The 25,729-nt window shown below is 53.0% G+C and overlaps 9 protein-coding genes across 9 annotated transcripts; 6 read left to right on the top strand and 3 right to left on the bottom strand.

Moving 5' to 3' along the window:
• Positions 1-997: 997 nt before the first annotated feature.
• On the top strand, positions 998-2,697 carry VTN31DRAFT_5579 (uncharacterized protein; the record flags this gene model as incomplete). The annotated part of the gene is made up of 4 exons (XM_069406093.1): positions 998-1,065; positions 1,132-1,276; positions 1,327-1,727; positions 1,788-2,697. The coding sequence occupies 4 exons, from the start codon at positions 998-1,000 to the stop codon at positions 2,695-2,697; spliced, it is 1,524 nt and encodes a 507-aa protein (XP_069259736.1).
• Positions 2,698-4,886: 2,189 nt separating this feature from the next.
• On the top strand, positions 4,887-6,324 carry VTN31DRAFT_5580 (uncharacterized protein; the record flags this gene model as incomplete). The annotated part of the gene is made up of 3 exons (XM_069406095.1): positions 4,887-4,976; positions 5,040-5,431; positions 5,502-6,324. The coding sequence occupies 3 exons, from the start codon at positions 4,887-4,889 to the stop codon at positions 6,322-6,324; spliced, it is 1,305 nt and encodes a 434-aa protein (XP_069259737.1).
• Positions 6,325-7,141: 817 nt separating this feature from the next.
• Positions 7,142-7,741, bottom strand: VTN31DRAFT_5581 (uncharacterized protein; the record flags this gene model as incomplete). Its single annotated transcript, XM_069406096.1, has 1 exon — positions 7,142-7,741. The coding sequence occupies one exon, from the start codon at positions 7,739-7,741 to the stop codon at positions 7,142-7,144; it is 600 nt and encodes a 199-aa protein (XP_069259738.1).
• A 502-nt stretch (positions 7,742-8,243) lies between these two features.
• On the top strand, positions 8,244-9,124 carry VTN31DRAFT_5582 (uncharacterized protein; the record flags this gene model as incomplete). The annotated part of the gene is made up of 3 exons (XM_069406097.1): positions 8,244-8,378; positions 8,448-8,854; positions 8,920-9,124. The coding sequence occupies 3 exons, from the start codon at positions 8,244-8,246 to the stop codon at positions 9,122-9,124; spliced, it is 747 nt and encodes a 248-aa protein (XP_069259739.1).
• Positions 9,125-9,297: 173 nt separating this feature from the next.
• Positions 9,298-9,789, top strand: VTN31DRAFT_5583 (uncharacterized protein; the record flags this gene model as incomplete). The annotated part of the gene is made up of 1 exon (XM_069406098.1): positions 9,298-9,789. The coding sequence occupies one exon, from the start codon at positions 9,298-9,300 to the stop codon at positions 9,787-9,789; it is 492 nt and encodes a 163-aa protein (XP_069259740.1).
• Positions 9,790-11,358: 1,569 nt separating this feature from the next.
• On the bottom strand, positions 11,359-12,411 carry VTN31DRAFT_5584 (uncharacterized protein; the record flags this gene model as incomplete). Its single annotated transcript, XM_069406099.1, has 1 exon — positions 11,359-12,411. The coding sequence occupies one exon, from the start codon at positions 12,409-12,411 to the stop codon at positions 11,359-11,361; it is 1,053 nt and encodes a 350-aa protein (XP_069259741.1).
• A 1,694-nt stretch (positions 12,412-14,105) lies between these two features.
• VTN31DRAFT_5585 (uncharacterized protein) lies at positions 14,106-16,228 on the bottom strand (the record flags this gene model as incomplete). Its single annotated transcript, XM_069406100.1, has 2 exons — positions 14,106-15,861; positions 15,924-16,228. The coding sequence occupies 2 exons, from the start codon at positions 16,226-16,228 to the stop codon at positions 14,106-14,108; spliced, it is 2,061 nt and encodes a 686-aa protein (XP_069259742.1).
• Positions 16,229-18,080: 1,852 nt separating this feature from the next.
• On the top strand, positions 18,081-22,889 carry VTN31DRAFT_5586 (uncharacterized protein; the record flags this gene model as incomplete). The annotated part of the gene is made up of 4 exons (XM_069406101.1): positions 18,081-18,280; positions 18,368-18,470; positions 18,540-21,404; positions 21,468-22,889. The coding sequence occupies 4 exons, from the start codon at positions 18,081-18,083 to the stop codon at positions 22,887-22,889; spliced, it is 4,590 nt and encodes a 1,529-aa protein (XP_069259743.1).
• A 904-nt stretch (positions 22,890-23,793) lies between these two features.
• Positions 23,794-25,286, top strand: VTN31DRAFT_5587 (uncharacterized protein; the record flags this gene model as incomplete). The annotated part of the gene is made up of 4 exons (XM_069406102.1): positions 23,794-23,877; positions 23,960-24,036; positions 24,115-24,963; positions 25,043-25,286. 4 exons carry the CDS (start codon positions 23,794-23,796, stop codon positions 25,284-25,286), a joined length of 1,254 nt encoding a protein of 417 aa, XP_069259744.1.
• Positions 25,287-25,729: the final 443 nt, after the last annotated feature.

The following is a 25,729-nucleotide window of genomic DNA, read 5'->3' on the forward strand; positions in this document are numbered from 1 at the left end:
AACCGAGAACTTTAAACATTTTCAAAACAACCTTCTTTCACCTTCGGCCGCTAGACAGTGACTCAGCCCTTCCTTGTGGACGAGGACCACGCCATATTGCACCTCATGTATGATCACACTGTAGACCGGCTCAGCGTCCGTTGGAACCACCCCGCAGAGCCCGTCGAAGAGGACATCCCCAGATTTGAGCCCACCATTCTAGCGCCGTACCTTTCGTACCGCATGACCTGGGAAACCGGTCAGCTTGCCTTCCACGACGCTGCCGGCCGCATGGTAACCCTGCAGCCGCACGGGTTGTTCAACAGCCGTGTGTTCAGCAGGTCCCCCGAACAACATCATCATCCCATCAAAGATACTATTATCGAGAATTTTCCTCCTGGTCTCTTACCAGTATTTTTTTTGGCGATCGTGAGGTCTTTCTCGTGCTGGCCCGGGAGGTATTCAACGAGAGAGTGTGGGTGAATTCACGGAGTACTGAGTACCTAGCCTACAGACTAAGGAATCCGATACAGTACATACTCGGTACCTACGGAGTACTATTTTATCCCAAACCCGTGCCCATGGAACTGTGAATTCCTGAGCCAATGCAACTTCCTTACTGTGACAGTAATGTAAGTACTGGTAGGTAGTACTCTTGCAGCTGGCCGCGTTTAGTGAATGAAGGACTATGCAGTATCCGTACTCTGTGCTTAAAGGACACACGCACGGCAAAACCTGCCAGGAGCAGTGTGCTAGGCTCCGACTTGAATTTGTCAACTGGCCAAACTTGACCGATTGATAAGATAAGAGTAACTAAGCCAAACCAGGGTCCATTGAACAGAATGAATCACAAGTTGATCCATACTTAATCAGACTTCATACGAGTACGCTTGCACCGAGAGTCGAGGAGCTTGTGCCAAAAAGACCCTTTTTATTGACGTATTAAATCTGTCAGTTGTGATCGCAAAGGCTGTTTTCCTTGGAATTGGGAAGTTGGTCGCGCGCTCACATCGCATTGATGAGCCCTTCTGTCGGCTGCTTTGTTTCTGAGGGGACATCACGAATGCCGGACGCCCCCCATATCACGTATGTCTTGTCTCCTAATCAACCGCATCGATTTGATTGGTGAAAGTGAAGCTAATCGCCGCGCAGAATCCATCGAACAGACCCGGACCGACTGCATAAGGAGGAACGGAGGCAACAGGATGGATTTGATATTGTCGGCTCCTTGCCTTTGGAGCTTGTGATCCATGTCGTGCAGTATCTGGATCCAATGGACATTGCCCAGGGCCAGAGGGTGCGTATGGTCTACTCCTTCAAGTTAGCATCCTGACAAGGGCGATGTAGGTTTCAAAACGATGGCGCACGCTTCTCTCGAACAATACAGTCGTCACGCCTGTTCTGCGAGAAACGGTTAGATTTCTGGGCCTGGATCTGAAGGATACGGATCTGGCGAATGCGGACGCGATGAGCTATTTCCGATGGCAACATGGGTTACGGTGTGGTCGCCCGGTCAAAAAGATCTTTCTCCCCTGGCCGGCAGAATCGTCTCGCTTGCCCGCCGAAATCAAGTGCCATTCTCGCCGGTTGTACTATCGCTACTGGGACCGGGAAGATATTGAGATGCTTAATCTTGAGACTGGAGAGAGATCGATTTGGTCCCCGGATACCAGAGACTCCAAAGTAATTAATTCATTAACTCAGTTCACACTGTCCGGTCGCTATCTTGTTCTGGTCACGGTCAGAGTGTAAGTATGGTGCCTTCTCGCATGCTCTGTTCTGTCGGCCATCTAACCTCGATGCTCTAGTGGTTTAGGGACCGATACCGATAACATGATGACAGCATGGGATATCTACACATCACGAAGATTGATACAACGGTTTCCTGAATTTCCCTATCTGTCGTCTCTCGTAAACGACAAGGTCGTCGTGGCTTGTCAATCCCGAGATGAGTCTTCCACCGTCTACATTTGGGATCTGAGCTCCAATCAAATCCGAAGAATCAAAACAGGCTTCTTTTCTGGGCTACACTCTATCAACTTGTTGCACGTGGCCACGGATGACGATGTTCTGGTGGCATTCCACGTCAACTGGAAGAAACGTTTACCAGAAGTACTGCAGGTCAAGTGGACGCTGACGACCGGGGTGCTTCTCGAGAAGAAACAATTCCGGCTGTCGCTGGCAGGCCGTGACGGTCGCTCGTACAAACGAGGCATTAGCCCAACACTAGGTTTCTGCTGCAATTACAGTCACAAGACAATCACCAAACATTATCATCTTTCAACCGATTATGAACGCGCTGACTTGCACGTCATGTATGACTACGCTGTCGACGAACTGAGCGCCCGGTGGATCGAATGGGACAGTTTTCACAATAGGCCCTCCGGTCTCGACTCCTTTGTCATTCCGACTCCTACAATTATTTACAACTGGGCCATGAGCGGACAGCCGGCCATCTACGACGTCGCCAACGGCACGACAACCCTGCTTCCGCATCAGTTGGACAGTCGAGTGATCGCAAATCGCAGATTGTCGGGATCTGAGCTCGAACGCGGTGGCGAAGCGGTCAAACCCTTTGGCGACCAGGAAGTTTTCGGCCTGGCCGGCGACGGCGGCGTTGAGCTCTGGTTCTTCAATCCGAACTTTGTCCCCGATCTCCGTGATGGGGACGAGGGTGTATGGGTAGATTCACAAACTTCAACGCATACTACTACTTGATTTTCAGACCAGGGAACATGAAACTTGTCCGTTCCTCGAACCGATCTGCTTTTCTCGCTCCTGCCGCTGCTCCTTTCAGGAGGCAGGTTATCTAAGGCGATACCGAGGCAGCTGCTTGAACAGGCTTCTGACAGAGAGATATGTAGGAGAATATCTCCTACGAAGTACCTAACTAAGGTACCTACATTTAAACTTTCGACGAGAATCATCACCCAGGTAGATAAGATATACTGCTTATTGTACTCCGAGCAGACTACAGAGTTCACTTACATGATTCTGGCCTTTTCTGCGCCGTGCTGCACGGCGCAATCTCTCGCCAGCCGCTCCGTTTCTGCCTTCAACACTTGTCGTGTTGAGGGAGATTGCGGCCTCGTCCAGCCCCGCATAGAGGGCATTCGTCCGCCAAACGACTACGATGTCTCCGATGCGGCTGCCCGGGGCTCCGGGGAGAAAACTAGTGTGTACTGCTGTCCCCGTGTTGAGTGGTTGTTTACTTCAATTAGGGACTCGGATTTACTTGATGATGTACCTTTGGTCATCAAGTACCTGCCGAATTTAACATTTGCTGTGCAAGTTAACAGTCGACAGACTATAAAGGTGCAACTATGAATGTGCTTCCAAGTTCCAAGGCGCAGGCAAGAACGACAAAAGACAGTGGCTTTCCTCACTAACTTTGCCCAATCATCCGGGTTGATATAGAGCAGAGTTCAGTTGTCTTCATCATAGCCATTTGGAATACCAAGTTTTTGCTACCTGGGATGGAACACGAGTACCAATACAACCGCAAGACCCACGACATTTTGTGGTTGATACAACCCAACCATCACAATCACCATTGCCCTCAAAGAATAATCAGGACGTAGTAGCGCGCTAACAAAGTGCGTACGATCAACAACCATACCTCCCCGTCAAAGCCCTAAACGCCGAATCCTGGAGAGCTCCGACGCAGTCGGCCGCTTCTCCGGACAATACGGAAACACCTTCTTCATTATATCCTGTTCCTCTGGGTTGACATCCAATCTGCATTGGGCGATCAGCGATGCGAGGTCATACTTTGGACCTGGCGCAGTGTTCGGATCAATATTGACCCTTCCATTCCTCTGGTAAGAACGTAGACAATTCCCCCAACGACCTCACCGCTAAGAAGGCTTCTGCTGAATGGCGAATGACCGAGGTACGGCTGGCTACATATGACCCTGAAGCTCCACATGTCGCATGTGGGACTGGGAGGTTTTCGATGGAGTCAATCTGGGGAGCAGAAGGGCTCGGAAGGGAAACGCTTCTGGGGCACAGCGGGATCGTCGACGAGCACGGCGAGACTGAAGTCGCTGAGGTACTAGATTTGGTCAGTTGCGTAGGTGCCCAGGGACCTCGAGGGGAGGACGATTTCGCCGGGTTTGGACGCCTCTATATGCCATCACCCCCAGTTCGACGGACAGACCGAAGTGGCCAATGTGCACTTACCATGACTCCGGCCGTTACGCGAATCACCGCCAGGATGACTGGTCAGAGTTTCGCCTACGTAGTCTTCAAGACTTCCCGGTGTTGGGTGTGTGGAGCCGCGGATACCAACAGCGAACTTATTAACCCTAACCCTAAGAAGCGCCCTGAGGTTGGAAATATTGTCTCTTGCGCCCAACGTTTTTGCCGTCGAACAAGCTGCTAATTGAGTGCTTGCGTTCTTTAACAACTTAAGAGTTTCAATTGGCTTCTGTCCTCATGAGATGATCCTGATATTCCACCGTGGGGGCGATAGGTAGTAACTACCTCGTACCTACCTAGGTACCTTGTACCTACTGGTTACTGCAAGGAAGTATGGAGTACGAGGTCGGTAATACGTACCTACTGTACTCCGTACTGTAGTACTGAGTACCCGTACTTACGAACTTCAAAACTTTTCAAATTGAAACCGCACCATGCTCGAAAAAGCAGCACCGAAATCTCCCCAGCAGCACGGATAGGTCTTCCAACGAAACGAACCCGAGCGGCTGAATACTACGATGCATAGTACTGAACGGAATTACTAGTACTTTTTAGTACCTAGTACATACCTGGTGCTTAGGTATTTCGATTTGCCCGGAATCATGACCTCAACCAGCTTCTCCTTCGAAGCTAAGAGCTCAACTGCTTTATTACTTCAAGTGAAGAAGCACCCTGAACAGACATCTACGATTTGATTAGAGAACAAGATGTATGACATTGTCAGCTCCCTGCCTCCTGAGCTCGTGATCCAAGTTGTGGGGTATCTAGATCTGGAGGACGTTATCCGGAGCCAAAGGGTGCCTACCCATCACTCCTCAAGAGTTCAGGATAAAAGGATACGCTGTGCTGACAGGGCCTAGGTCTCCAGGCAGTGGCACACGGTATTCTCGAGCGAGATGATTATCAAACCTTTTTTGCGTGAAACGTTTACCTTCCTGGGGCTGGACTTGGAGGGCGTTAGTACAGATGAAGCGATCACCGACGCAATGAGATACTTCCGATGGCAACATGGCTTGCAGCATGCTCGGCCGGTAAAGAAGACCTTCGTTCCCTGGCCAAAACACTTGTCCTGCATACCCGAAGTGATCCAGTGCCATTCACACCGGTTGTGCTATGGAAATGACAATCAGGACTGGATAGAAATGTTGAATCTTGAAAATGGAGAGAGATCGTTTTTGACCGGTTGCCAGCAGGGGACAGTCCGCGATCTCTACATGTCCCATCGCTATGTCATTCTGGGCACGCTCCTGAGGTGAGTAAGGAACAGCGAAGAGTAGTACTTGTATCTGGCCGGCTGTCGTCTGACATTTATGATGATAAAGGGATTTGCATCTGACGGCATGGGATTTACACACAAAGAAGAAGCTCGATCAACGGATGCCGAGTCGTCCCGCCATGTATACAATCGTCCAGGACAAGGTGGCCATGGCTCCCATGTGCGCAGAGGAAGAAGTACAACCAGTCTATGTTTGGGATTTAAGCTCCAATCATGTTCAGGAGATTGGCAGCTTCTCCAATCTCAAATTGTGGCACGTGGACGTAGCTGAGAACGTCCTGGTGGCATTTGAGATCGATCTGTTGAAGAAGTACCCACCAGAGGTGCATCAGACCAAGTGGACGACAACGACAGGGAAGCTGCTTGAGGAGAAGATCTTCCACCTGCCGCTGCCGGTTGATCTTCCCCTGAGAAGGCTGAGAAGGCTCCACATCAACCGCCACCCCTGCCACACTTACGGTCACAAAACGGTGACCCAGCTCTTTGTGAAGGACAAATACGGCACAATACACCTTGAGTACGACAACTCTATCGACCGGCTCAGCGCCCGGTGGATACGTGTTTTCAATCCTCTTGAAAAAGACGTCATCAGATATTCTCCCGTCTTCCTGACCCCTTACCTGGTCTACCGCTGGACTTTTGGGGCCGACGAAACTACCGTCTACAACGCGGGCACTGGCCGCATAACACTGCACTCAGTCCTGGACAGCTCGACAAAGTCGATGCTCGAGGGATTCCACAGCGAGCCGCACTTCTCAGACATCTCTGGCCATCGTCAGGTCATTTGCTTCGCCAATAACACCGGCGTCCTTCTCTTGTTTTTCAATCCGAACTTTGCTCCAAACCTCGTTCCAGATAGAGAGAAATAAATTCCCGCAACAGAGGGAAGGAATAGATTTTCTGCCTGGGAAGATCTCAGAACTCCTCCTTCAATGTGGTGAGGCCACTTGAGGTTCCGAGCGGTTGAGCAAACCGATGCTATGAACCAAACTCATATTCATGCGGTGCTGGCTTGTTGAAGCATCTCCACAGCATTATGGTACTCTTGTAATTGCAGCTCTCTACTGTACCCATTGTTGATAAGGGCTGCCGTACTGGAGAGAACCAACATCATGTATTAACCCTAACCCTAGAAGAATGCTTGAAGTTCTAGGTTTGTGTGTCCTCGTGTTGTTAATTGATGTGGGAACGAAAAAAAAAAAAAAAAAAACAAAAAAAAAGAACTCGATCTTGTGCATTATTTGAGACGCTTTCGCACGTCATCAGAATACTATCCTGTTCAAAGGATGTTGGTACAAAACGTGTGCCGTCTTGGAGCACGGGTACAGAGTAATGGACCCTAATCCATCCGATACCAAAATTACACACCGCTAGCAACACAATCACGTTCGGCTTGATCTAGTACATATTCGATCACACGTTTCCAGCCTTACATAGCACTACAGAGGATCTCATCATTGGCTATCACCTATTTCATTCACCGTTTCAGCGACACATTGGGCACCCGCAACCATGGCGGAAGAGCAGCGGCAGCCTGAGCTGGAGGTCGAACGGCTCAAAGAGGAGTCGTTGCAGGCTATTTCGGCAGTGCTAAAATACTCACTTCTTGCACAGTTATTCATTGTTGATCGCTGGCTGGCTCAGGGAGCATGGTATGAACCGGAAGAACTCAGATGGGATGGAAGGTTAGGTACGGTGGGAAACAGAAGCGGAATTGCGATGGCAATGGAAAGAGGAGACTTGTAACTCGAAAAGATCATGGTAGAAGACAATAAGGAGATGTTTTATGCCCGGAAGAGGAAGAAGTTGGCGTCGACTAAGGTTTGCGCAGATCAATGGACGCCAGTAGTATACTTTGTAAAGCAGTGCAAACACGGAGATTAAGACCAATGAAAAAGTGAAACATGTGAGAACGGCAAGAACAACAACTGCTTGCAGAGAGGACATGCGGTCAAGCGAGAATGTAAAGAAGACGGACTGCATATGAACCGCCTGGAAGAAAAGAGCGCGATTTGAAATTTGAGAAGAAGGTAGGTAAAGGGTGTGGTTTTGAGTTATGAAACGCAGGCAAATTCTCCACGAAAGGCAGAGAAATAGTAGAGGTTGGGACAGATGAAAAGAGTACCCCCGGACGCCGAATGCATGGATTGGTTGAAGACATAAGGGAGATCTAGTATGGACAGAGAGCGTGTTAAGTAGTCCATTAGAACAGCAAAGAATGGAAACTTTGGACCGAGCACTGTGAACTGTAAAGACACACCGAAGGACAGGTGTGCATGCGAGCATGGACCGCGAAGGAAAAAGAAAAGGCAGAATGATACTCGAACTCCGGAAGGAAGAGAGAGCCGTTGTTTGTCTATTGAACTGAAGTCCTCAAGAGAACGCAAAGAACGGACGTCGCTTTGGAGGAACAGCAAACATCAAACACCCCGGGTGAAAACGGACCGGGTGGGACACCAAGAGGAACAAATGCAAAGATTATTCGAGCGCCGAAATCAACGGCGAAAATAGTTGCAGAAGTGGAGGACACCGACAAAATTCTATAAAGTGAAGGTTAGAAACTACGCGTTATGCATGAAGAAGTTGCCCAAAACGCAACACGCAAAGGTACAGAGTAGAAAACTCGAATGGATTCACACAAGTCGTATGAGTTATGACAGATCAGCATAACATTTCCGCATGTCGTGCTTTCAGCCTATCAGCTGGGTTTGCTGATGAGGCTGAGATAAACTACTTCTAAGGAGACGCTGGGAATCGAGTTCCACTTCAACTTCAATTCAAGTGATGAATGCCTCTGAAGCTGGCATCACAGGCTCGATTCGTGGACATCATGACGTATGATATCGTTGATTCTCTGCCCCTCGAGCTCCTGATTTACCTTGCGAAATTCCTAGATTTGGAAGACATTATCCGAAGCCAGAGGGTGTGTACTATTCTATCTGCCACTCCAATGATGTTCGAGAATTCAGCACCGTATCCTGACCGAGCCTAGGTCTCCAAGCGATGGCGCACGATGTTCTCGTGCAATGAAGTCATCACGCCTTTTCTGCGTGAAACTCTTCAGTTCCTGGGCCTGGATCAGAAGGGCGTGAGTATAGATGCAGCGATTCCCAACGCCATGAGCTACTTCCGGTGGCGTTATGGCTTGGAGTATGTTCGACCGGTCAAGAAGATGATCTTTCCCTGGCCAAAGAACTGGCAAGACTCCTATGCCGGCAGGCCCAGCCGGATCCGCTACCAGTCGCGCCGGCTGTGTTGTAACATCACTACGCGCCGCCAGATGGTTGAGATGTTGAATCTTGACACAGGCGAGAGATCAAATCCAGCCTGGAGCGGACCTGGGAAGGTCGATCACATCACGCTGTCTGATCGGTATCTTGTCATGACCTGGCCCGCTACGTGAGTAATGAGAAGCAGATATCTCCTATCTGTCAGCTGTAGTCTAACATTTGACCTGGTGATAGTATGTATTCCGACTACATGGTAGCGTGGGATATACAGTCGAAACAGATAGTCGTTCAAGAAATTCGGAATGTTCCTTTCTACAGCCCGTATATGATCGTCGAGGACAAGGTGATCATCACTGACTGCACCTATTGGAACCCTTCTCGCCGTTTGGGATCTGAGTTCAAATCATGTCCAACAAATTGGCACTGGCAACTTCTTTAATCTAAGGATGTGCCATGTGAACGCGTCCGAGAAAGTACTGGTGGCATTCGAGATCTACTTGAAAATCTATCCACCAGAGATACTAGTACGTCAGACCAAGTGGACAACGACGACGGGGCAGCTGCTCGAAGAGAAAAACGTCACACTGCCGCTGCCGACTGGCACTGCCGTGAATGGGTGCATCTTTCAACCCTACCGCACCTACGGCCACAAGACCGTGGCCCAGTTCTTCTTCGATAAGGGTACTATTTATACCAAAGCCCGCTGCGATGCACCTCGAGTACGATTACTCTGTCGACCGGCTCAGTGTCCGGTGGATACGAGAGCCCCTCTTCAGCGGGATTATCTACGATTTCTCCGCCTGTCTGACTCCAAACTTGGTCTACCGCTTCTCCACGATGACCGGTCAGGTTGCCGCCTACAATGCCACCACCGGCACGGTAACTCGGCGCTCAGTGTGGTTCCCGGGAAATCATGTGCTAGGGAATCGCCCCTCATTAGGCTCGAATCTTCAATGGCAAACAGAGATTTTGTTTGACAGACCGCAGGCCGTCTTTGGCGATTGTGAAGTCTTTGGCTTGGTCAATGACAGCGGCATTCAGCTCTGGTTTTTCAATCCAAGCTTTGTTCCCGACCTCATCCCAGATGGAAGTAATGTTGTGTAGTGAAGGAAGATTTTGGCGAAGTTGTAAGGATTTCCAATTTATCAACCGGCCACGCTCATCCTCCGCCTTTGCGATCTTGTATTAGCGTCCTTGATTGTTGAGGACGTCCTAGTAGGAGCATGGAGCGATGATCTCGGAATCATAAGAGGTCTACATACTGAGAGGAACAAACAACTAGGTTAACGGTACTATGACCCCAGCGCCAACCTTTATACATATGTAGCTGATTTTGTGAAGCGTATATGCCGTCTTTCCATCTTTGACCATGGATTTATGTCGACACTCTGAATAAGTAGCCTCTGTAATTTTCAATTTCGAGCCGGAAGGACTCCTCGGTTGATCTCAAATCGAAATGCCCCTGAACTAGAGCACAACTCTACCTCGACAAGAAATGTGATCATGGATAATTCCGCGCAAGTAATGGTCCTTTCCAGAGATCCGAAGGAGGTAAGGAAAGGAAACATCGGTCTTCTCTTTTGGGAGTACCCCATGAGCACAAGCACAGCGGGATTGGAGACGTGACGCATCATGCCAGATTGTCGACATCCCGCCGCCAAGTCGTAGCTTCGGCCTAGCTCGCTGATGAGGCTGAGATCAAAACTCGGCCGAAGAGGCAGAGAGATGAGCTTTTAAATGCCATGCCATGCATTGCGAATCCCTCCGAAGCGGCATCCTCCACGTTCTATTCAAAGGACATCATGATGTACTCTGATATGATTGGCTCTCTGCCTCTCGAGCTTCTGATTTACGTCGTGGAGTACTCCGTACGGAGTACCTGGATCTGGAAGATAGTAGTATTGTCCGTGAGTCAAAGATGGTGCATCAACTGAAACCACTCGTCAAAGGTCAAAGCTGGCGCCTAGGTCTCCAGGCGATGGCGTAGCAGTTTATTTCTCGAGAAAACTAAACATCACTCCCTTTCTGCGCGAAACGCTTGAGTTCCTGGGCCTGGATCAGGAGCGCTACCTGGATAGATAACAAGCGACCACCGACGCGGTGAGCTATTTCCGATGGCAGAGAAGAATGGCTGGATTTCCCGGACGTCGCACCGCGGATCTGACTCGAGACTTGGTCTACCGCTACATCTTGGGAGACCCAGCAGGTTGCCATCTACAACGCCACCACTGGCACGGTAAACCTTGCATCCAATCCAGTTAAAGTAACGTGAGCAGGGTTCGTACCTCGGGAATTCTCGTCGAAGGACTCGCTCCCGATCGTTCTTCAATGCCTCTGGCGATCGTGAGGTTTTTTTTATTTTTTTTTTCTTGGTTTAGCTAGCGATGCCGGCGTTCTGCTCTGGTTTTTTTCAAGACGGGGGAGATTTACACGGATGGTCAATTCAGGAGATACAGTTAGTTACCGCATGTTTGACATTATTCCCCAAGGAACTGGAACTCGTCCATTCATACTTGGCATTATCAAATAATACTCCCCCTCGTCTATTCAGAGCAACCTGCAATACCCCTCGCACAGCTGCATTCCAGTCAGTTGCGTATCTCTTCGTTTAAAGCTCGCGACATATGCAGATCTAGGATACTTACAAGGGAAGAGAAAAAAAAAACATCTAATCTACAAGGAATTATCTGGCGCTAGTTCCGGGTCAAGTTTGGCTTGATCCATTCGCGCCATCATTGCCTGGGCCTCCTTGATTAGAGCCCGGCGCGCGGGCCGCGCCTCCTCCACTTCAATGCCGTCTGCCTTGAGAATCACCTGGTCCAGAATTGTCTCCGTGAGCCGCTTGTGTTCTAGTTCGCGGGCCTGCGGATCGCGCGGAGGGTCCGCAATGTATGCCTCACAGAAGGGGGCCAGCATGTTATGGAGATACTGCCGCAGCGCCTCAACCTGCTCAATGCCGGGCTTAAGGTTGCGCAGGCTTGGCGCGGGAGATGGCATGCCTGACAAGCGACGAGGAGACAGTAAAGGCCGTGAAGGGGCGGGGACGTCCAGGGTAGGCCGCTCCTCGGGAGTATTGGAACTTGTCTCCGGTAGTTCACTGCGATGATCATCCTGTTTCTTCTTTCTCTTTTTCTTCTTGCTCTTCTTTCTCCGGGCCTTGGTTTCGCTGCTCAATTCCCCGTCCTGGTCACTGCCGTCCGTATGCATATGGTCACCAACATCGGCATCCCCCGGCGACACAGACGATCGGTCCTCTTCTGTCCCAGAAACCCCCGGAGTGAGATCCGTCGCGGGGACTTGCGACACCACGCACATCACCTCTGACTCCTGCTTGAGGCCCTCGTCCTTGCACGGCCTCTCATTATCCCGCAGCAGCTTGCCCTTGTACAGCAACTTGACTCTCCGCAGATCCGGCTGGCCCATTTTCTCCGCCGCGCGCCGCCGGAGCTCGCCGACGGTAAGCGTGCCGTCATCGATGGCAAACGGGGCGAAGTGCAGCGGGTAGGTGACTCCGCGGTGTTTCAGGAGGAGGATATCCGGGCTGTTGTCGTCGGGAACAGGACGCCGATACTGGTACTGGTCTCGGCCCGTCGCATCGATGTCGTCGTCGGTTAGGTACGTGTAGTACTGGTCACCGCGTACGGCGCTGGCTTGGGAGCGGCCAGAACTGGGAAAATTCGACGACGGCTTGCGGCGCCAAAAGTCCAAAGTGTCGCGCCAGCTCATGACCACGGTCGCGACCGGCACTGCAACAAGGACAGCAGCGGCGAAAAGGTTCGAAGGCAAATAATCCGTCGGCGGGGCCAACGGCACAGTGAAGAAGTGGCTGCTCAGGATGGGCAAGCTGATGACAACAAATGGTTGAGAAAATAAGTAGTGAATGGATTGAAGAGGTCCTCAATTATTTATACTCTCTCTTTTTCTTCTTGACCCTTCCCCAGGCAGCGAGCTTGGGAAGTGAGATGGAAGCAGGTTGCCACTTACATGAGCAGGGGGTTGACCGACGGAGGACCCGATTGACTTTTCCGCTCAGTCCTGGGGGCCCCTCAACGAGCCGGTTGTCGAGTGTCGCGCATTATTCTAGGCCATCCAATTACAAATTTACTCAACTGTTTCAAGTCCATGAAATTTGTATCCAAAATGTAACTAACTACGAGTAGTTAGCTATTATTTTTATTTCCCAATCCATAGCCGATGGCGGCGCCGGAATAATAATGGCCCGAGCCGGATGTACATTAGTTGTAAAGGGACTCAGGTACTTACCGTAACTGTTAACCGGCCGTCCAACCCTAATTTTCCACCTTGCTGGAGTTCTTCTTGTTCTCTAGTATCGTTCTCGCACCTCAACCTGAAGCCTGACGAGGCTCCCGCGACGGCATCATCTGGAACAACGGTGGAAATCCTCTCAATGTGCTTGGCTGGGACAGTCGCAGGGGACCCTAGCCACTGTCATGGAAGAGAGCGGGTGAAGACTCAACTGGCCCATGGGATTGACCTCCTCGCTGAGCTCATGTTGTCAATGACCATGTCAATGCATATTCTAGGACATACCGTGGTAGTTTTGGAATTTGAAGACTTGTCTCTATGAAATGCCCATGTGTCAACCTCTTTGCAAGAATAAGACTGGATGAGGATGTCTTGCATTCTCACATCTCCAGTCCTCTGATCCAGGTGAAGGAGGAAAAAAAAAAGCCGAGGAAGAAAAACAGATCCGTGATTCGAACCCCCAACCTCCAAATCCGCACAATCACTCCCAAATGTCCATCCGATGCATCTCGTGTGCACCAACAATGCGCCGAGGATGCACAAGGTACATCTTCAAGCAAGACACCATCAGCATCCCATGGCCAATATCTCACCTTATCACCACCTAAACAAGCCTTCAAACATGAATATCGAGATTCTCAAAATCCAACGGACTCATCTGGTGTCAATTTTACAGGGAAAAGAAAAAAAAGATCAGGAGTTGTGAAGGTGCCGTCTTGAATCTTCCTCAAGTTTGACCTGGCCAACACAACTCCCCCGTCATCAGCAGAGCAACGGGGTTGCAGACTGGGAAGATCAGTCACCTACGTAGCTGGAGTTGCTGACCGCTACGCCATTGCCCCTAGACGGTTACCTAGTGCAGTACATTTGTGATTGATAGCTGATCTTCGAGTGCCTGCCTGTTCTTTTTTTTGATTGTTTTGCTTGCACACCCGAACAGATAAGAGTGATGGATCCAGAATGATCATGGTACGGTTGTCTCATACATTAAACCTGCTCTCACTGCATTGTATATCATACATTATAGGTGTAAGCCGTTATGCAAAACCAAAACAGTCCAATCCAAGAATCTTGACCGCAACGCCCCATCCCCACGATGCTCAATCTATGTACTGTACTAGGAGAATTTGGGAGATCATAATACACGGCACGATTCATAGTCGCGAATAACCCTGCGTTGAGCGACCGCCAAACACCCGGTCGAGGAATCCGCCTCCACCACGCGATGGCGGACTCTGACCGCCGGGTTCGCTCGACATCCACCTCGGCGGCCGGAGCCCGGAAAAGTCGCCCTGGAGCCACCGAGGAGTGGATGCGGTCTCGAACGTGTTCCGCACGCGGTGCGCAAACGATTGGAAGACGTTCTCGTCCGAATCGCTGTCGCTGGAGGCAGAGAGTGGAACCGCCGGCCGGCGCGATGACCCCGCTGCGGGCGGCGTTCGTTGGCCTCGGGCCCCGCGACGGACGGGTGACAGGTCGTTGGTGCCCGCCACGGACGTCGTGGGACTCACTCCCGAGGCAATGCCCAGCGATCCAAGACCGTTGAGCTCGCGTTCAATGAGGGCGCGACCTTCTCGCCAGCCTCCCGTTCCGTAGTCCCCGGGCATTGCTTCCCCCTCGTCGTCGTCCTCCACTACGCTGAGCCCCAGCGCCCTTTTGATGCGACCATAGAGATTGAACATGGTCGCGCAGACGGGGAACAACACGAGAACCGGGAAAAAGTAGTCAAAGCCCTTGCCGAGCGGCGTGAGGTCAATGTACTGGCCGAGGAAATGATAGAAAATCGTCCCGCGGTGAATGTCGCCGGGCAGGAACGTGACAAAATTGTACGATAGAGGCACTGTCAACCGGGCCACCTGCCCGGCATACCAACATGCGCTTTCACCATACGTGTTCCGGCGTACCAGCGCCCGATTTCCCCAGACTTGAGCATCGTGGACGCCCTTCAGCGCGGCCGAGCACATGTAGAGCAGCCAAAGGGCAGACAGAACTTGACCTCCGAACCCCACCTGTCCCTGGTCGTCAGGACGAGGCACTAGGCTGAGGCTGATGATGGAGTACCGCGGAGCAATCGTCTTGATCAGTTCCGACCACACCACGCAGAACGAGGCGGCCGCACAGACTGCTGCCAGGAGCAGTCGGACGGCCGGAAGTACATGGACGTAAATGTGGTACCGCAGATACGGCGTCACGAGAGAAGACTGCATCGGGGAAGACAGCCCATCGGAACGCAGTTGGTTAAAGTCAAGCTTTTGTGAGGCAGACGAATTCAAGATGGCCTGATACCTAGCGGCCGACTGAACCAGATGATGCCATTCACTCACAAATCGGGCCTTTTGATGACGGGCCCGCTGAAGGCGTCGGGAGAGGTCCGCCATATAGCGCTCGGTGATGACCGCCGGGACGTTCACGGGTCCCGCGGGTCGCAGGGGATGGGCGTGCGACTCGGAGTGGTCGGAATACTCGGCCAGCTCGTTGATCCAGTCCTCGAAGGCGGCGGCAGAACCGGTCTTGCGCCGCTGCAGCTCTCGGAGCTTGGCCTCGAGCTCCTCCAAGTCGGTGATTGCGTCTGTCAGCCGGTCATGCACTTTCAACGCATGCACCTGGAGTCTCCGCAGCGATTCGGCATTGTTGGCCTGGCGCCAAAAGGTGCGCGGAATGGACACCAAGCCATGTCCCATCAAGTAAATTGCCAGCACCAATCCCCACACATAGGCCAGCGCCATCACCAGGGCGCGAATGGACGAGAATTCGAACCCATTTTGTATTGACACGTAGATGAGGCCGACCACGCCGCAGGCGAAGACGGTTGCATGGTAGCGAGCATTGGAGCGCAGCGAGTATAACAGGCGGTTCCGAGAATCTCTATAGCCCGAGTCGACAAACTCTCCCAGGATGGGTAGAATGATCCTGTTCCGGGCCCAGCCGTCAGTCGACGCGTTCCCAAGAGGCAGCAGGTCTGGTTGGCATACCAGGTTAAGACGAAGATGAGCCAGTACGTAATCCGCCACAGCACCAAGACCGCGCGATCCGGCAGCCAAATCCCTTTTGGCGGATTGCCCTCACGGGTGCTTGATGCCAGGTCGACTGGGACCAGCAGAACGACGCTAGCGGGCAGGACCAGGGCGAGATAGACGGGCAACAAGATGTATGCGGGCGTGGCGCGCAGGGTCAAGAACCGTCGGAGGACCGTCAGAGCCAAGAGACAGATCAGGAAAAAGAAGAATGACAGGAAGATGGCCGAGCCAACAGGCGTCGGCCGGTTGGCAAAGGCCATGCGGAGCCGAAGGATCGCAGCGAGCGATGAATATGGGGTATTAGAGGCGATATGTGAGCGGAATCGGAGTTCTCACAATGCGCAGCACCATGTCCACGGCTGCCGGGGGGGTGGAAGGGGCGAGAATACGGGGAGACTACGAAGGGAGTACAGGCTGGGATGAAGAGAGCCGTTGAAGTTCCACGACAAAAAGTTCGCACGCAGATCGGCGACGACGGACGACTAGGGACTATCTATCCAGTGACTCCAGTCCACTGCTGGACCATCCGACCGTTCGACCAGAGCGCGCCAGTCTTCATTGGCTTGGGGGTTTATGACTAATCTGGTCACGTGATACTCGCGCCGGTCGTGCTGTGGGTGGCTTCTCGCTTGGTCAGTTGGTCACTTCCGCGTCCATTTTGTCTGTCGCGTTGGCGACTGCCTGCAGACGATCTGATGACTGCTCTGAGACGAGAGCATGGCAGGATTATTGCCTCCATGCTTTCAGAGCCCATTTGATTTGAGTTCATCCGTGTTCCTCCTGCATCAAAGATCAAACAATCCTGGTCTGCGCCGTTTTCTTGGTGAAACACAGGCGCTCCACAGTCGAACATGATGGAGCAACGCTGAAGTGCTTGCTGATCATGATGAGGATGGTTCGCAGGGCGCTTGGTTGTCCAGCGCGCGATGCCTGCAGGTTCCAACACGATTCCTTAGCACTGTCCTGTAATACTGGACAGACCGCGCATCACTCATAAATTATTATAAGTTACAGTACGAGCTGTCTGTAGAGTGCAACGAGTACCTAGTAGTAGGTATGATTCCTTCGCAGCCTCTCATGACTAGGTATGAGCCGCAATAAACTTAATTGAGACCAAACTTCCCACAAGACCCTGGCAGTTTGGACTCGGAGCATTGTCCCGCTGTCCTCGTCGGATCTCACCAATGGCAGCACCCTCACTTTTCCTTTGCTCTGGCACATTCTTCCCTCCTCAGTCGTGGTGAAAGCCGATTGCTGACCCGATCGTGGCCAGCTCAGAGTTACCCTGGCCGCGTCTGGGATGGAGACTGGAGAGGCGTGGAACGAGCTGGGAGCTTGACCCAATTAAGTTAAGCGCTGATACCCGAGCGGATTAGGGCCTTTTAGGGGTCCAGTGCGGATTTGCCTCGCCAAGTGTCCGCCCTTTCATCACTGAATGATTGGATTGGGGGATCATAGTTATACCTAATCTTTGCCCTTATTATTAGTTAACGAGGCTCCCCCTCTCTCTCTCTAAAAATTACACACCTCCCCTTGGGAATTCTTCCCGGCCGGTCCCGTAAATAACTACTAAGTTAATAGTGTGTGTCTGATTTTTCTCTTCTCGATTCTAAAGCTAAGTTAGTGATTGTCTATTCTCACGGTGAAGAAGATCAATCGAACAACAATACATACCTAGTTAAAGCCTTTTCTCCTTCGCCCAACGTCTTTTCCCTTCCCCCCCTTCTCCTCTCCCGCCTCGCGCCGCCCTTCTTCTCGCCGAGAACCGCCAGCGCCATTGCTCTTCCTCCTATCCTCGCTCGTCTTTGGGGTCCGCTGACCGCTGCCTCCCGTGGTTGTGCGACCGGAATATGCGAAGCGGCCCGTCACTGGCTGCGCTGACCCATCGACTCGTTCACACCCGAATCCCCGTCTTCCGCCTGCGGATTCTTTTCCCAGCCTCAAACCCTTTGCCGCCTCGCTCACTCCTCCTCCTCCCTCCTCAACCACCGTTTTGCCGTCTCCAGCGACTGTCTCCGTCTCCGTGTGCCGCACTGTCCTTCGGCGAATGCTGACGTCAAACACGGCTCCGCCAGCGTCCTGGACAGGTGCCCGTGCCCGGGCCTGCTGAGCATGAATCCCGTCAACTTCACGCCCAACATGGCCGGAGGGGGAGTCGTCGGCGCCAACAACCCCCAGGGCCAGATGCCCCAACAACCTCAGAACCACCCCATGTATCGTCATATCTTGCAAGCGCTGCAGTCTCAGGGCCCTTGTACGGGATGGCGCTGCGAGGTCCCTCCGTTGGAGCGCGCAAATAAAGTGTGGCAGATGTAGGCCTTTCTTTTTCTTTTTTTTTTTTTTTTTCGTGTCAAAGAATCATCCTTCGTGGCATCGACGCTGACCTCCGTTCTTTGTAGGATATCCGCCCTGCGACACGTTCAGCCGCGTGCCGACATCACAACCGCCTTGCAGAATGCCATCACGTTCGAAGAAAAGGCCTTCCGAGAGTCCAACCAAAAGGTTCGTCTCCCCATTCCGTCGCTCGATGCCGGTGGTAAAACCCAGCCGACTAATGCTTTTATAACGTAGGAGGACTACGACAAGGCGTGCACGAGCAGGCTCATGGCAATCCATGAGTTCCGCCGTAGACAGGAGCAGACTGCCGCCATGCACAACGGAATGATGCAACAGGCCGGCATCGGTGGAATGCGTCCCAACCAAATGCAGACCGCGTTCTCCTCGCAGCCCCAAATGCAACCATCCACCGTCTCCGGACAGTCGTCCCTGGTCAACCAGTCTTCGGCCATACAGGCGAAGCAACGACAGTCCATTGCAGGCTTGGCCCAGCGATTTCCCGGTTTGCCAGCCCGCGACGAGGTGAACAGTTTGAGTCCGGCCGATTTCGAGACGGTCAGTCGCATGGCTGCCCAGTTCATGGTGAAAATTCCCCAGCCTGAACTCGAGGCCCTCAGGGCAAGATTAGAGCAAGAGGTGCCGGCGGAGCAGAAGCAGATCATTGCCCAGAAGAATACAGATCTGCTGATGTGGTACTTCCGCGCCCGTGCCTGGGAGCATCTCAAACAGCGACGCGCTGCCATGAGTGCTGGTGACTCGATGCAACGCCAGATGATGTCCAACATGATGGGCGCGCAGCGGAACGCGGCCCCTCCCATGAACACTCAGCAGGGCTTTGATCCCGCCTCGTTGCTCGGCAATATCGAGAACATTCAGGCAGATGGGCTCCGTTCGCAAGAAGCCGGCCAATTGGTCGTGCCCGCGAGCAACGGGCAGATGGGGAACCAGCAGTTTGCCAACCCTCACGCTATCTTTGGGGCCAATGCTCAAGCCGGTGGTCAGCCCAATGTCACTCGTGCAGGAGTCAGTCCGCAGCAGTTGTTCGCGCAACAGCAACAGGAGCAACAATCCCAACAGCAGCAGCAACAACAACAACAACTGCAAAATGCCCAGAGCCTGCAGCAAACAGCGGGCCAAATTCCCATGACTGCTCAACCTCAATCTCACATGCAGGCACAGAGCCAAGCGCAGGCTCAGATGCATGCTCAAGCACAGGCTCAAGCTCAGGCCCAAGCCCAAGCCCAGGCTCAAGCTCAAGCGCAAGCTCAGGCTCAGGCGCAGGCTCAGGCTCAAGCACAGGCCCAAGCCCAAGCTCAAGCTCGTTTGCAGGCAGCTCAAAATGCAAAGATGGCAATGGCGTCTCACCCCGGTAACCAGGCTGGAGGTCAATTCAATCAAACAATGCAACCGAACTCGATGCCTATGCTGAATCGTCCCATAGGACCCCAAATGTCTCCTGTCCAGAGCTCTCAGGGTCGGACGCCAGGACGGCCGCAGGGGATGCCTGGTGCCCAGCAGGCCGGTGGCCAGCCCACCACGACACAGGCCCGTCTGCAGGTTCCCATGAATTTCCAAGAGCGTCTTGCTCGAATGACCCCCGAGCAGTTGAATGCATTCATGTATCAACAGCAGCAACGTCGAGCCATGGCTGCCAGTCAGAACCTCGCAAGAGTGAACGGACAACGCGCAATGCCGATGCAGACAAGCGTTTCCCAGCCGGCATCAACGGGCCAACCGAGCGGTTCAAATCTCCGAGCATCTGCGATGCCAATGCAACAGTCTCTCTCCGGTATGGACACCACCCAACCTCCGAGCACGTCGATGGCTGGCGCGCAGATGCCGATGCAGCCACGCCAGCAGCAGCAACAACAACAGCAATACCAGCAGTTTCAGACGCAGCAGCAGCAGCAGCAGCAGCAGCAGATGCTGCGGCCTGGCTCTCTGCCAATGACGCCGGAGCAACAGGCCCAGATGGACCAGTTGCCATTCCCCCCTCAAATACTCAATGGGAACCAACCGGTGCCTCCGACCATCAAGACCTGGGGCCAGTTGAAGCAGTGGATCTCGCAGAACCCACATGGTCTTTCAGGGATCACGCTGCACAAACTTCATCAGCTGCAACAGCTCCACTTCTACCAGACGATGCGGGCGCGCAATAGTCAACGAGCGGCAGCCGAGCAAGGCGGGAAACCCTGGGGTGAACAGCAGGCGATGAACGGGCAACCCATGCCGGGTATGCCCCCGACGGTCAACCTTCCCCCGGTGACCCCCAACGATATCGCGATCGCTCGCCAGCAACTTGGGCCCAAGGCTGCTCATCTCACCGATGATCAGCTCCGAACGCTGATTCAGAGGAGCCGACACAAGAAATACCTGGAGCAGGCTCAAAGCCGAAGCGTTGCCGCCGCCGCCGCCGCCGCGGCTCAGGGAATGCATCGGAGTCAACCGCCTCAACAGCCTGCCCAGACACAAGCTGGAGCCGTGGCTCCAACCTCAGCTGCCGCCCAGCAAGGGGTATCTGCTGTGCAAATGCCAGCCATGACTACTGCGGCTGCTGGGTCGCGGACTGTGCCCGCTAAAGTACCGGCACAACAGTCTCCGGGAGCAGCAGTAGCCGGCAAGACTCCAGCGAAATCGGCGGCCAAGACGACCGCCAGAAAGCGTCCCAGCGATGAGGTGGTTGAGATGCCGAATTCAAAAGCGCAGCCTGTGTCGCAGCCACCCACGACTCAGTTTGGTGCTGCAACCTCCGCACCGATGAACGCACGACCGGCCGGCATTGAACACTTGACTCCTACGAGCGCGTCCCAGCAGCAGGGTCAGGGCCAAGCGCGCCGACCTGCCCGCCAACCGATTCCAAGGACGATTGCAGAGGAGAACTGGAACAGGAATTTGCCGGAGCCGCTCAAGAAATTCTACGCGGACGCTGTCAATTCCGCCCCACCGCCCGTGCCCACGTCCTTGACGCCGGAAGAGAAGGCTGCAATGACCAATCAGCTCATGGAGTGCGTTGATATGTTGAGCAGGCTGGATTCGCTGGTTCAGTGGCTTGCGACGCATGCCAGATCAGAGACCCAGATCCGTGGGGTCTTCAGTACGGTACGTCCTACGTCATGTCTTCACGAGCGCTTTTGGTAGCAATGCTGACTTTACACGATGTAGCGCATTCAATTGATGCGGCAGTTCAAGCCTAATGAATGGACTGTCCAAGATCAGCTCACCATCACACCCGAGTATCTGCAGCGATCCTCCACATTCATCAAGGGACTGTTCGCAGTGATGATCAAGTTCTTGCAGCAGCAGGGCCAGAGGCCAGGTGCTGCCGTCCTGCCTCAGCAGGCACAGCAGCCGACTGGCGACCAGGCAACCAGGCCGCCGCTCAGCACGACTAATCTTCAACAACATCAGCAACAGCAAGAGGCACTGCTGCGGGCCCGTCGTGCACAGCAGCAGTCGGTCCCAGCGGCAGTGCAACCGGGAGTTGCCGTACCACCACTGGGGGCTCCTTCTCCGCAGGGTGTCCCGCAAGCATATGGACCGGGCAGCAACTTTTCACCCGATAAACTCCGAATCCCACCGTCCAAGAAACGCAAGCAAACCCATACTTCGGCTGCCCCATCCGAAACTTCAGCAGCGGCACCGGCCAAAGCCGAGGCGGCCAAGGCTGAAGCCAAGACCTTCCCTTGCCCAATTGCGGATTGCGAGTACAATCAAAAAGGATTCACCACTCGCGAAACGCTGGATAAGCATACGGAGGAATACCACCCGACGAGAGACCAGATCGGAGACCCGCTGCAGTATGCTCTGGATAGCTTCAAGGCGGCGCTTACCGCACCGGCAAAGGAGAAGGAGTCTGCCGAAGCGAAAGTAGGGAAGCTAGCCCTTACGTCCACCGAGCCCTCTCGTCCTGAGCCCAAGCCCGGTGCTGCTCCAGCGGAGAAATCAGACAGCAAGACGGATGGAGCTGCGGCTATACCTTCTGCACCAACGACCGGGACGACCATGGGCCGGGTGGCAAGCCAACCTGGTCCGGCATCCACGTCACCGGCAACGAATCAGCATCCCACGCCGCGGACGGTTCCTAGCAAGACACCCAGCGAGTCCAAAGCGACGGCGGACAAGGATGGCAAGAAGGAATCTGCCAGGCCTGCTGAGCAGGCCGCTGGTGAGGACGCTAGACTGAAGGACGAGTGGCTTGACAGTGCGATTTCGCTTGACCTGATCCATGACTCATTCGGCGCGATTGCAAACGACGACTTTAGCGGTCTTGCAGGCGACCCATTTGACGAGTTCCTCAATTCGGACATGTTCATGTCGGGGCAGACGGAGAACACGCCGGACTCGGTGGACAGCGGGCTGGTCACACAGACGCCCAAGGACGGTGAAGATGCTGCGGTCAAGATCCGGGACTCGGAGGATGACAATCGCCTTCCTGTGGATTGGATCTGCCACCCCGGACCGATTACGGCGGATATGCCCAGCTTTGACGACTCGTGGCTCGACAGTGACTGGAGCACGTTGGAGCAAAAAGACCGAGAGACAACTGCCAAGAATGATCTTTCACAGACGGTCTTTTCCATTTGATCCCATGAATTTGTGACGATTTTTTTAATATATCTACTGCGTTTTTCTCAAAGTTAACATGTTTTGTTGTTCTGCTTTGATGGCGGGTTGTACATTACGGATACCCAAGGAATGCTGTGGTAGGGTTTATGTTGAGCGATATGTTTGTTGATTTTTGTGGACTTTTTTATTTTTTTTTTCGGCATAATATTGAAGCCTACACGAGTTGATGCGCGTGGTTTCATGTGTTTGTGGCGTTGAGTGGATGGGGATAACGAAGGGAAATTGTCTTTTCTTCTATGCGTATGCTGTGTGGACTGGGGGAATCTTCCACGAAGCTTTATGGGTGCCATGTTGAGGAATGAGATCTAGTGCTTGTCAATGTCGATGTTATTTTTTTTTTTTTTTTTTTTATTTTCGAGGCCCGTTCACTCGGTTTTCTTTACATCGTTTGCACTCGTAAATCGATTGACTCATACGGAGTACATTACTTGGATACCATCACAGTAATGCCCCAAATTGAGAAACTGCTCGTGCAGAGTTGCTTGCTTAGTCATCCTCAGGTCTCAGGAGAGCTCTGGAACCGAAAAGGAAACCCCACATCACGAGACTCCGAACGGGAAAGCAGATCCAGATCCGGCTCCGAGGCACCGTATCAAGCGTCGATCCCACCAAAGAGGAAGCATGGGGTGACTGACAAGGCTGATCTGTCTGACTAAGAGGTGCGGAGAAGAGACTAAGCCTGTTATGGAATAGCCAGTTCACTGATAAGTAACCGCTTTGATAAGCCAGACTAAGGTAAGGTTCAGTTCACCGACCCCGGGCCGACCGCCGCTTGACCTGGAGAACAACCACGCTCTCTCTCTCTCTCTCTCTTCTCTGGAAATCAGCCAGGTCGAGGAGAGATTCAGATTTCTTCACCACAATGACTAGCAGAACTTTGATTCCCGTCCTCGTCACCATGATGCTGGTGACGGGGGTTTGCAATACCATCCTGAACAAGTACCAAGTTGGTCCTCCTTTGAACCTGATCCATCGCTGGCGCCGCCCCCCCTTGTTTACAGGACGCGAGTTTTGATCAAGTGCTGCAGGATTTGCAATGTGTTCGTAACTGTGACTCGCCGGATCCGAAAGCGCGAAAGTACTTTGAGCAGCCCGTGATTCAGACGTATGTCCTCGGAACGATAGGAGTACTTGCTACTAGGTACTATGGTTCGATGGTACAGGAGCGACTGACTGTGGACAGCGTACAGATGTTTATCGGAGAAATGGGTTGCTGGATCGTCGTGCTTTTGTCTTACGTCTACCGTCGACTCATGGCGTCGCGCAGATCCGCCCCCCTGCTGGCGGGCGGCTACCGACGAGTCCGCAATGACGACGTGGATGACACGGCGAGCATCGAAGACGAGAATCCAACCGTGGTCGACTCGGACGATCCCGCGTCGAAACCGCTACTTGCGACGGAAGACGGACGGCTGCATCTGCGGGGCTGGAAGGTCTTTTACCTGGCGGCGCCGGCCTGCTGCGACCTCACGGCGACCACGCTGATGAACGTCGGCCTGCTCCTTGTCGCGGCCAGCATTTATCAGATGACGCGTGGTGCGGTGGTGCTGTTTGTCGGATTGTTCAGCGTTTGGTTCCTCCATCGGAGACTGTACCTGTACAAGTGGCTCGGTCTGTTCCTCGTCGTGCTCGGCGTGGGGCTGGTCGGCCTTGCCGGTGCGCTGTTTGGCGACGACCAAGGGCACGGCCTGCCCGACGGCCATGTCAGCGCGAAGGGATCTGTTGCGCCTGACGCGCTCCGCGCCATCGTCGGCGTGTTGCTCATCGCCTTTGCTCAGATCTTCACCGCGTCGCAGTTTGTGCTGGAAGAATGGATCCTCGAGCGCTACGCGATGGACCCGCTCAACGTTGTCGGCTGGGAAGGCATCTTTGGCTTCCTGGTCACCGTCACAGCCCAGATCATCCTGCACCTTGCCATCGGCCGGACCGAGAGCGGGCGCTTTGGATACTTTGACGCCGTCGGAGGTTGGCGACAGGTGGTCACCAACGGGCGAGTTGCTCTCGCGAGTATCTTTATCATGATTAGCATCGGGTGCGTTCCTTCCTTTCCCTAATCTTTCCCCTTCCCCCGTCAACCTTCTCATTACCACTCTAACCTGACATGACCTCAGTGGTTTCAACTTCTTTGGCATATCCGTCACCCGCGCCGTCTCGGCCACCTCCCGGAGCACCATCGACACCTCCCGCACGCTGTTCATCTGGCTGGTCTCGTTGGCTCTCGGCTGGGAGACATTCAAATGGCTGCAGGTTGTTGGCTTTGCGATTCTGGTTTACGGCACGTTCCTGTTCAACGATATCGTGCGGCCACCGCTGAAGGCGTGCTTACCAGAGATGGCTTCTCGGAGCCGTGACTGACGGTAGTAGACCCTGATTTGCCTTTTTTTTTTTTTTTTTTTTTTTTTAGAGATTGTGACTCTAGGCGTGCGAGGTTCGGGATATAGTGGTTTTGCTTGCTTCCAGTCTGACTTGTCTATTGAGGTGAGGATGCTTGGGCAGAGATTAGATATCTATACAAAGAATCAATTATCCAAGAATACATTCTCGGGTGAGAAGTAGAAAGTGTCCTTGTTCACATACCCAAGCAGGCAGCAAGGGAAAAAAAAAAAAAAAAAAAAAGAGTTTAAAATAAAGAGGACTCCACAAGGCAAACTCGAAAAACTCGAAACCTACCCCCTACGGACCCCGTTTTTTCTTTTTTTTTTTTTTTTTTTTTTTTTTTTAGAGATTGTGACTCTAGGCGTGCGAGGTTCGGGATATAGTGGTTTTGCTTGCTTCCAGTCTGACTTGTCTATTGAGGT

This window comes from Thermomyces dupontii (genome assembly GCF_041956625.1).
Source record: "Thermomyces dupontii strain NRRL 2155 unplaced genomic scaffold VTN31scaffold_5, whole genome shotgun sequence".
Classification (NCBI taxonomy): Eukaryota; Fungi; Ascomycota; class Eurotiomycetes; order Eurotiales; family Trichocomaceae; genus Thermomyces; species Thermomyces dupontii.